The following is an 11,354-nucleotide window of genomic DNA, read 5'->3' as shown; positions in this document are numbered from 1 at the left end:
CTGGGAATTGTAGTTCTCAATGGACTTTTCCAGCATGGAGGCCATGATTGACTCTTCACTGACACGTCTTCACAATCATTGTAATCAATCAACATCCAATCAATAGATGTCATTTTTCCAGTTGATCATTGAAGATAATAGTCATATTTATACATAATGAATGAAAATAGTCATATTTCTACAGTTAATAACAGTCCTATTTGCAGGTGAACATAGAAGATGATAATAGTCATCTTTGCAGAAGATCATAGTGAATGATAATAGTCCTATTTGCAGGTGAACATAGTGAATGATAATAGTCCTATTTGCAGCTGATCTTAGTGAATGATAATAGTCATCTTTGCAGAAGATCATAGTGAATGATAACAGTCCTATTTGCAGGTGAACATAGTGAATGATAATAGTCCTATTTGCAGCTGATCTTAGTGAATGATAATAGTCATATTTGCAGGTGATCTTAGTGAATGATAATAGTCATATTTGCAGGTGATCATAGAAGATGATAATAGTCATCTTTGCAGAAGATCATAGTGAATGATAATAGTCCTATTTACAGGTGATCATAGTGAATGATAATAGTCCTATTTGCAGGTGACCCTAGAAGATAATAGTCATATTTGCAGGTGATCATAGTGAATGATAATAGTCCTATTTGCAGGTGATCTTAGTGTGAATTATAATAGTCATATTTGCAGGTGATCATAGTAAATGATAATAGTCATATTTGCAGGTCATCTTAGTGTGAATGATAATAGTCCTATTTGCAGAAGATCATAGTGAATGATAATAGTCCTATTTGCAGCTGATCTTAGTGAATGATAATAGTCCTATTTGCAGGTGATCATAGAAGATGATAATAGTCATCTTTGCAGAAGATCATAGTGAATGATAATAGTCCTATTTGCAGGTGATCATAATGAATGATAATAGTCCTATTTGTAGGTGACCCTAGAAGATAATAGTCATATTTGCAGGTGATCATAGTGAATGATAATAGTCCTATTTGCAGGTGATCATAGAAGATGATAATAGTCATCTTTGCAGAAGATCATAGTGAATGATAATAGTCCTATTTGCAGGTGATCATAGTGAATGATAATAGTCCTATTTGCAGGTGAACCTAGAAGATGATAATAGTCATATTTGCAGGTGATAATAGTGAATGATAATAGTCCTATTTGCAGGTGATCATAGAAGATAATCATCTTTGCAGAAGATCATAGTAAATGATAATAGTCATATTTGCAGGTGATGATAGTGAATGATAATAGTCATATTTGCAGGTGATCATAGTGAATGATAATAGTCCTATTTGCAGGTGATCATAGTGAATGATAATAATCCTGTTTGCAGGTGATCATAGTGAATGATAATAGTCCTATTTGCAGGTGATGATAGTGAATGATAATAGTCATATTTGCAGCTGATCTTAGTGAATGATAATAGTCCTATTTGCAGGTGATCATAGTGAATAATAGTCCTATTTGCAGAAGATCATAGTGAATGATAATAGTCCTATTTGCAGAAGATCATAGTGAATGATAATAGTCATCTTTGCAGCTGATCTTAGTGAATGATAACAGTCCTATTTGCAGGTGATCATAGAAGATGATAATAGTCATCTTTGCAGAAGATCATAGTGAATGATAATAGTCCTATTTGCAGGTGATCATAGTGAATGATAATAGTCATATTTGCAGGTGATCATAGTGAATGATAATAGTCCTATTTGCAGGTGATCATAGTGAATGATAATAGTCCTATTTGCAGGTGATCATAGAAGATGATAATAGTCATCTTTGCAGAAGATCATAGTGAATGATAATAGTCCTATTTGCAGGTGATCATAGTGAATGATAATAGTCCTATTTGCAGGTGATCATAGTGAATGATAATAGTCCTATTTGCAGGTGATCATAGTGAATGATAATAGTCCTATTTGCAGGTGATCATAGTGAATGATAACAGTCCTATTTGCAGGTGATCATAGAAGATGATAATAGTCATCTTTGCAGAAGATCATAGTGAATGATAATAGTCCTATTTGCAGGTGATCATAGTGAATGATAATAGTCCTATTTGCAGGTGATCATAGTGAATGATAATAGTCCTATTTGCAGGTGATCATAGAAGATGATAATAGTCATCTTTGCAGAAGATCATAGTGAATGATAATAGTCCTATTTGCAGGTGATCATAGTGAATGATAATAGTCCTATTTGCAGGTGATCATAGTGAATGATAATAGTCATATTTGCAGGTGATCATAGAAGATGATAATAGTCCTATTTGCAGGTGAATGAGATCCATGAGATGTTTTGGATAGAAGCTAATACGTTTATTGACTTTTTCCATAGAACATAAAAAATCCTGTAAGAGCTCGGTGACGACAGGAAGGGGCGGAGCTCAAAAGCAGCAGAGTCTGTTCCAAGTGGGAGGGGTTACAGTAGGGGGCGTGGCTAAAGAGCCTCACTCTCAGCAGTATGAAGCTGCGTGTCGTCAGCGTCCGTCATGGCGCTGCTGTCCTGGCTCTCATCCCCCTCCGCCGCCGCTGCAACACAGTCGCATCGCAACATGTCACACAGTATCGCACCATGTCATCCTCATAATGATGACTTTGATATCAATCATGACATCACAATGACATAACCCTGATAACACTGTGATATCACAGTGATGTCAACCCTGATATCACATCGTCATTGCCCCGATATCACAGCAAAGTCAGTCCTTGTAGCCGAATGTCATAACACTGATATCACAGGGATTTTAGCCCTGATATCACAATGTCATAACACTGATATCACTGTGATGTCAGTTCTGATATTAAAATTTCATAACCATTAAACCACAGTGATGTGCGCCCTGATATCACAATGTCAAACTCTTGATATCACCTTGATATTAATGTGTCATAACCCTGATATCACAATGTCATAACCCTAATATAACCTTGATATCAGTCCTGATATCACAGTGATGTCAGTCCTGATATCACAATGTGATAACCCTGATAACACAGTGATGTCAGTCCTGATATCACAATGTGATAACCCTGATAACACAGTGATGTCAGTCCTGATATCACAATGTGATAACCCTGATATTACAGTGATATCAGTCCTGATATCACAATGTGATAACCCTGATATCACAGTGATACCAGGCCTGATATCACAATGTGATAACCCTAATATAACCTTGATATTAGTCCTGCTATCACAGTGATGTCAGTCCTGATATCACAACGTGATAACCCCGATATTACAGTGATATCAGTCCTGATATCGCAATGTGATAACCCTGATATCACAGTGATACCAGTCCTGATATAACAATGTGATAACCCTGATACCACAGTGATGTCAGTCCTGGTATCACAATGTGATAACCCTGATATTACAGTGATATCAGTCCTGATATCACAATGTGATAACCCTGATATCACAGTGATACCAGGCCTGATATCACAATGTGATAACCCTAATATAACCTTGATATTAGTCCTGCTATCACAGTGATGTCAGTCCTGATATCACAATGTGATAACCCCGACATTACAGTGATATCAGTCCTGATATCACAATGTGATAACCCTAATATAACCTTGATATTAGTCCTGATATAACAGTGATGTCAGTCCTGATATCACAATGTGATAACCCTAATACAACCTTGATATTAGTCCTGATATCACAGTGATGTCAGTCCAGATATCACAATGTGATAACCCCAATATTACTGTGATATCAGCCCTGATATCACAGTGATGTCAGTCCTGATATCAAAATGTCATAACCCTTTTTTGAAATGCTGTTTTTGTGGGTTTAATGAGTTAGAAACCCAAATAATGATGTACAAATATCTGTGTGTGTGTGGCACACACACACGCACACACGTGTATATATTTGTATATATATGTGTGCGTCGCAAGCACACGCAAACACACGCACGCACGTGTATATATTTGTATATATATGTGTGTGTTTGTCGCAAGCACACGCACGTGTATATATTTGTATATATAAGTCTGTTTGTCGCAAGCACACGCGCACACACACACACACACAGGTGTATATATTTGTATATATGTGTGTGTTTGTCGCAAGCACACGCACACACACGCACGCACGTGTATATATTTGTATATATATGTGTGTGTTTGTCGCAAGCACACGCACGTGTATATATTTGTATATATAAGTCTGTTTGTCGCAAGCACACGCGCACACACACACACACACAGGTGTATATATTTGTATATATGTGTGTGTGCGTCGCAAGCACACGCACACACACGCACGCACGTGTATATATTTGTATATATATGTGTGTGTTTGTCGCAAGCACACGCACGTGTATATATTTGTATATATAAGTCTGTTTGTCGCAAGCACACGCGCACACACACACACACACAGGTGTATATATTTGTATATATGTGTGTGTTTGTCGCAAGCACACGCACACACACGCACGCACGTGTATATATTTGTATATATATGTGTGTGTTTGTCGCAAGCACACGCACGTGTATATATTTGTATATATAAGTCTGTTTGTCGCAAGCACACGCGCACACACACACACACACAGGTGTATATATTTGTATATATGTGTGTGTTTGTCGCAAGCACACGCACACACACACACGTGTATATATTTGTATATATGTGTGTGTTTGTTGCAAGCACACGCGCGTACACGTGTATATATTTGTATATATATATGTGTATATATATATTACACTAAATGCACTGGGCATAATAAACACAACAATATTAATATTGCTACTACGGATAATTTGATCAAAAACTCCCTAAAACAGCCCACTACCTATTATATAGTTTTTTTAAACATAAGATCATTGTCTCTTAAACGTTGTTAGTTAATGATATCATCAGAGACAACAATCTTAACGTCATCGGTCTCAGCGAAACCTGGCTTAAACCAAACAACTTTTTTACGCTAAACGAGGCATGTCCTCCTAACTTTACACATGCGCATATTGCCCGTCCTCTTAAAAGGGGTGGGGGGGTCGCACTAATATACAACGAAAACTTTAACCTTAGTCCTAACATAAATTGTTTGAGGTGCTTACTATTAGGTCTGTCACACCGCTGCCTCTACACCTGGCTGTTATCTACCGCCCCTCAGCGCCCTATTCGGACTTTATCAATGAATTCTCAGAGTTCGTTGCTGATCTAGTGACACACGCCGATAATATAATCATAATGGGGGACTTTAATATCCATATGAATACCCCATCGGACCCACCGTGCGTGGCGCTACAGACTATAATTGATAGCTGTGGTCTCACACAAATAATAAATGAACCCACGCATCGCAACGGTAATACGATAGACCTAGTGCTTGTCATGGGTTTCACCGTTTCCAAAGTTACGATACTCCCGTATACTAAAGTATTGTCCGATCATTACCTTATAAAATTCAAGGTTCAGACGCATGTTCGTCAAACTAATAATAATAATAACTGCTATAGCAGCCGCAACATTAATACAGCCACAACGACAACTCTTGCTGACCTACTGCCCTCGGTAATGGCACCATTCCCAAAGTATGTGGGCTCTATTGATAACCTCACTAACAACTTTAACGACGCCCTGCGCGAAACCATTGATAACATAGCACCGCTAAAGTTAAAAAAGGCTCCAAAAAAGCGTACCCCGTGTTTTACAGAAGAAACTAGAGCTCAGAAATTATTATGCAGAAAGCTGGAATGCAAATGGTGCACGACTAAACTTGAGGTGCACCATCAAGCATGGAGTGATGGTTTAATAACTTATAAACACATGCTTACCTTAGCTAAAACTAAATATTACTCAAGTCTCATCCACCGTAATAAAAACGATCCTAAATTTTTGTTTAGTACGGTAGCATCGCTAACCCAACAAGGGACTCCTTCCAGTAGCTCCACCCACTCAGCTGATGACTTTATGCAATTCTTTAGTAAGAAAATTGAAGTCATTAGAAAGGAGATTAAAGACAATGCGTCCCAGCTACAACGGGGTTCTATTAACACTGACACGATTGTATATACGGCGGATACTGCCCTCCAAAATAGTTTCTCTTGTTTTGAGGAAATAACATTAGAAGAATTGTTACAACGTGTAAATGGAATAAAACAAACAACATGTTTACTTGACCCTCTTCCTGGGAAACTGATCAAGGAGCTCTTTGTATTATTAGGTCCATCAGTGCTAAATATTATAAACTTATCACTTTCCTCGGGCACTGTTCCCCTAGCATTCAAAAAAGCGGTTATTCATCCTCTTCTTAAAAGACCTAACCTCGATCCTGACCTCATGGTAAACTACCGACCGGTGTCTCACCTTCCCTTTATTTCAAAAATCCTCGAAAAAATTGTTGCGGAGCAGTTAAATGAACACTTAGCGTCTAACAATCTATGTGAAACCTTTCAATCCGGTTTCAGGGCAAATCACTCCACGGAGACAGCCCTCGCAAAAATGACTAATGATCTACTGCTAACGATGGATTCTGATGCGTCATCTATGTTGCTGCTCCTCGATCTTAGCGCTGCTTTCGATACCGTCGATCATAATATTTTATTAGAACGTATCAAAACACGAATTGGTATGTCAGACTTAGCCCTGTCTTGGTTTAACTCTTATCTTACTGATAGGATGCAGTGAGTCTCCCATAACAATGTGACCTCGGACTACGTTAAGGTAACGTGTGGAGTTCCCCAGGGTTCGGTCCTTGGCCCTGCACTCTTCAGCATCTACATGCTGCCGCTAGGTGACATCATACGCAAATACGGTATTAGCTTTCACTGCTATGCTGATGACACCCAACTCTACATGCCCCTAAAGCTGACCAACACGCCGGATTGTAGTCAGCTGGAGGCGTGTCTTAATGAAATTAAACAATGGATGTCCGCTAACTTTTTGCAACTCAACGCCAAAAAAACGGAAATGCTGATTATCGGTCCTGCTAGACACCGACCTCTATTTAATGATACAACTCTAACATTTGACAACCAAACAATTAAACAAGGCGACACGGTAAAGAATCTGGGTATTATCTTCGACCCAACTCTCTCCTTTGAGGCACATTCTGTCCACTAAAGACGCTGAGATCATTATCCATGCGTTTGTTACGTCTCGTCTCGATTACTGTAACGTATTATTTTCGGGTCTCCCCATGTCTAGCATTAAAAGATTACAGTTGGTACAAAATGCGGCTGCTAGACTTTTGACAAGAACAAGAAAGTTTGATCACATTACGCCTGTACTGTATATACCTTTATATACATATATACATACATATATACCTATACTGGCTCACCTGCACTGGCTTCCTGTGCACTTAAGATGTGACTTTAAGGTTTTACTACTTACGTATAAAATACTACACGGTCTAGCTCCATCCTATCTTGCCGATTGTATTGTACCATATGTCCCGGCAAGAAATCTGCGTTCAAAGGACTCCGGCTTATTAGTGATTCCCAAAGCCCAAAAAAAGTCTGCGGGCTATAGAGCGTTTCATTTCGGGCTCCAGTACTCTGGAATGCCCTCCCGGTAACAGTTCGAGATGCCACCTCAGTAGAAGCATTTAAGTCTCACCTTAAAACTCATTTGTATACTCTAGCCTTTAAATAGACTCCCTTTTTAGACTAGTTGATCTGCCGTTTCTTTTCTTTTTCTCCTATGTCCCACTCTCCCTTGTGGAGGGGGTCCGGTCCGATCCGGTGGCCATGTACTGCTCGCCTGTGTATCGGCTGGGGACATCTCTGCGCTGCTGATGCGCCTCCACTTGGGATGGTTTCCTGCTGGCTCCGCTGTGAACGGGACTCTCGCTGCTGTGTTGGATCCGCTTTGAACTGGACTCTTGCGACTGTGTTGGATCCATTATGGATTGAACTTTCACAGTATCATGTTAGACCCGCTCGACATCCATTGCTTTCCTCCTCTCCAAGGTTCTCATAGTCATCATTGTCACCGAGGATGTCGTAGTGGTTTGTGCAGCCCTTTGAGACACTAGTGATTTAAGGCTATATAAGTAGACATTGATTGATTGATGTGTGTGTTTGTCGCAAGCACACGCACACACACGTGTATATATTTGTATATATATGTGTGTGTTTGTCGCAAGCACACACACACACGTGTATATATTTGTATATATATGTGTGTTTGTCGCAAGCACACACACACACACACACACACACACACACACACACACGTGTATATATATGTGTGTGTTTGTCGCAAGCACACACACACACACGTGTATATATTTGTATATATATGTGTTTGTCGCAAGCACACACGTGTATATATATGTGTGTGTTTGTCGCAAGCACACACACACACACGTGTATATATTTGTATATATATGTGTTTGTCGCAAGCACACACGTGTATATATATGTGTGTGTTTGTCGCAAGCACACACACACACACGTGTATATATTTGTATATATATGTGTTTGTCGCAAGCACACACGTGTATATATATGTGTGTGTTTGTCGCAAGCACACACACACACACGTGTATATATTTGTATATATATGTGTTTGTCGCAAGCACACACGTGTATATATATGTGTGTGTTTGTCGCAAGCACACACACACACACGTGTATATATTTGTATATATATGTGTTTGTCGCAAGCACACACGTGTATATATATGTGTGTGTTTGTTGCAAGCACACGCACACACACACGTGTATATATTTGTATATATATGTGTGTGTTTGTCGCAAGCACACACACACACACACGTATATATATGTGTGTGTTTGTCGCAAGCACATGCACACACACACACGTGTATATATTTGTATATATATATGTGTGTGTTTGTCGCACGCACACGCACACACACGTATATATTTGTATATATATGTGTGTGTTTGTCGCAAGCACACACACGTGTATATATTTGTATATATGTGTGTGTTTGTCGCAAGCACACACGCACACACACGTGTATATATTTGTATATATATGTGTGTGTTTGTCGCACGCACACGCACACACACGTATATATTTGTATATATGTGTGTGTTTGTCGCAAGCACACGCACACACACACACGTGTATATATTTGTATATATATATGTGTGTGTTTGTCGCACGCACACGCACACACACGTATATATTTGTATATATATGTGTGTGTTTGTCGCAAGCACACACGTGTATATATATATGTGTGTGTTTGTTGCAAGCACACGCACACACACGTGTATATTTTTTTTTATATATATGTGTGTGTTTGTCGCAAGCACACGCACACACACACACGTGTATATATATATATGTGTGTGTTTGTTGCAAGCACACGCACACACACGTGTATATTTTTTTTATATATATGTGTGTGTTTGTCGCAAGCACACGCACACACACACACGTGTATATATTTGTATATATATATGTGTGTGTTTGTCGCACGCACACACACACACACGTATATATTTGTATATATATGTGTGTGTTTGTCGCAAGCACACGCACACACACACACGTGTATATATTTGTATATATATATGTGTGTGTTTGTCGCACGCACACGCACACACACGTATATATTTGTATATATATGTGTGTGTTTGTCGCAAGCACACACACACACGTGTATATATTTGTATATATATGTGTTTGTCGCAAGCACACGCACACACACACGTGTATATATTTGTATATATATGTGTGTGTTTGTCGCAAGCACACGCACACACACACACGTGTATATATTTGTATATATATGTGTTTGTCGCAAGCACACACGTGTGTATATATGTGTGTGTTTGTTGCAAGCACACGCACGCACACACACGTGTATATATTTGTATATATGTGTGTGTTTGTCGCAAGCACACACACACACACACACACACACGTATATATTTGTATATATATGTGTGTGTTTGTCGCAAGCACACGCACACACACACACGTGTATATATATTTGTTTATATATATGTGTGTGTTTGTCGCACGCACACGCACACACACGTATATATTGTATATATATGTGTGTGTTTGTCGCAAGCACACACACGCACACACACGTGTATATATTTGTATATATATGTGTGTGTTTGTCGCAAGCACACACACACGTGTATATATTTGTATATATATGTATGTGTTTGTCGCAAGCACACGCACACACACACACGTGTATATATTTGTATATATATATGTGTGTGTTTGTCGCACGCACACACACACACACGTATATATTTGTATATATATGTGTGTGTTTGTCGCAAGCACACGCACACACACACACGTGTATATATTTGTATATATATATGTGTGTGTTTGTCGCACGCACACGCACACACACGTATATATTTGTATATATATGTGTGTGTTTGTCGCAAGCACACACACACACGTGTATATATTTGTATATATATGTGTTTGTCGCAAGCACACGCACACACACACGTGTATATATTTGTATATATATGTGTGTGTTTGTCGCAAGCACACGCACACACACACACGTGTATATATTTGTATATATATGTGTTTGTCGCAAGCACACACGTGTGTATATATGTGTGTGTTTGTTGCAAGCACACGCACGCACACACACGTGTATATATTTGTATATATGTGTGTGTTTGTCGCAAGCACACACACACACACACACACGTATATATTTGTATATATATGTGTGTGTTTGTCGCAAGCACACGCACACACACACACGTGTATATATATTTGTTTATATATATGTGTGTGTTTGTCGCACGCACACGCACACACACGTATATATTGTATATATATGTGTGTGTTTGTCGCAAGCACACACACGCACACACACGTGTATATATTTGTATATATATGTGTGTGTTTGTCGCAAGCACACACACACGTGTATATATTTGTATATATATGTATGTGTTTGTCGCAAGCACACGCACACACACACACACGTGTATATACACACGCACACAAGTATATACACACACTTACACACACACACACAGAGGTGGTCAAAAGTTTACGTACACTTGTAAAGAACATGATGTCATGGCTGTTTGAGTTTCCAATCATTTCTACAACTCTTATTTTGTGTGATGTAGTGATTGCAGCACATATTTGTTGCTCACAAAAAAAAATCATGAAGTTTGCTTCTTTTATGGATTATTTATGTGGCTCTACTGAAAATGTGAGCAAATGTGCTGGGTCGAAAGTATGTGTAGGAGCCAAATAGAGAGCCATACTTGAATCTATCTTTATTGTATTATTTGTGATGTGTGTATGTCAGTCTGCACACTTTGCAGGTGGTGAGTAGTTCCCACGCAGGTCTATAAGGGGCAGGAGCGCGCTGGGCACGTGATT

General features: G+C 39.0%; 1 protein-coding gene across 1 annotated transcript in view; it reads right to left on the bottom strand.

Annotated features, from left to right (window-relative positions):
• Window positions 1-2,316: 2,316 nt before the first annotated feature.
• The window catches only part of cdc27 (cell division cycle 27), a 54,066-nt gene continuing 45,028 nt past the window's right edge, over window positions 2,317-11,354 (bottom strand). Inside the window, exon 20 of the mRNA XM_061884436.1 lies at window positions 2,317-2,551. Coding sequence (XP_061740420.1) covers window positions 2,460-2,551 — 92 coding nt within the window. The 3' untranslated portion in view covers window positions 2,317-2,459. The remainder of the gene's footprint in view (window positions 2,552-11,354) is intronic.

This window comes from Nerophis ophidion, linkage group LG23, assembly GCF_033978795.1.
Source record: "Nerophis ophidion isolate RoL-2023_Sa linkage group LG23, RoL_Noph_v1.0, whole genome shotgun sequence".
In the NCBI taxonomy this organism is placed as follows: Eukaryota; Metazoa; Chordata; class Actinopteri; order Syngnathiformes; family Syngnathidae; genus Nerophis; species Nerophis ophidion.
Note: the sequence above shows the minus strand (reverse complement) of the source record. Positions and strands in the feature narration are given on the sequence as shown.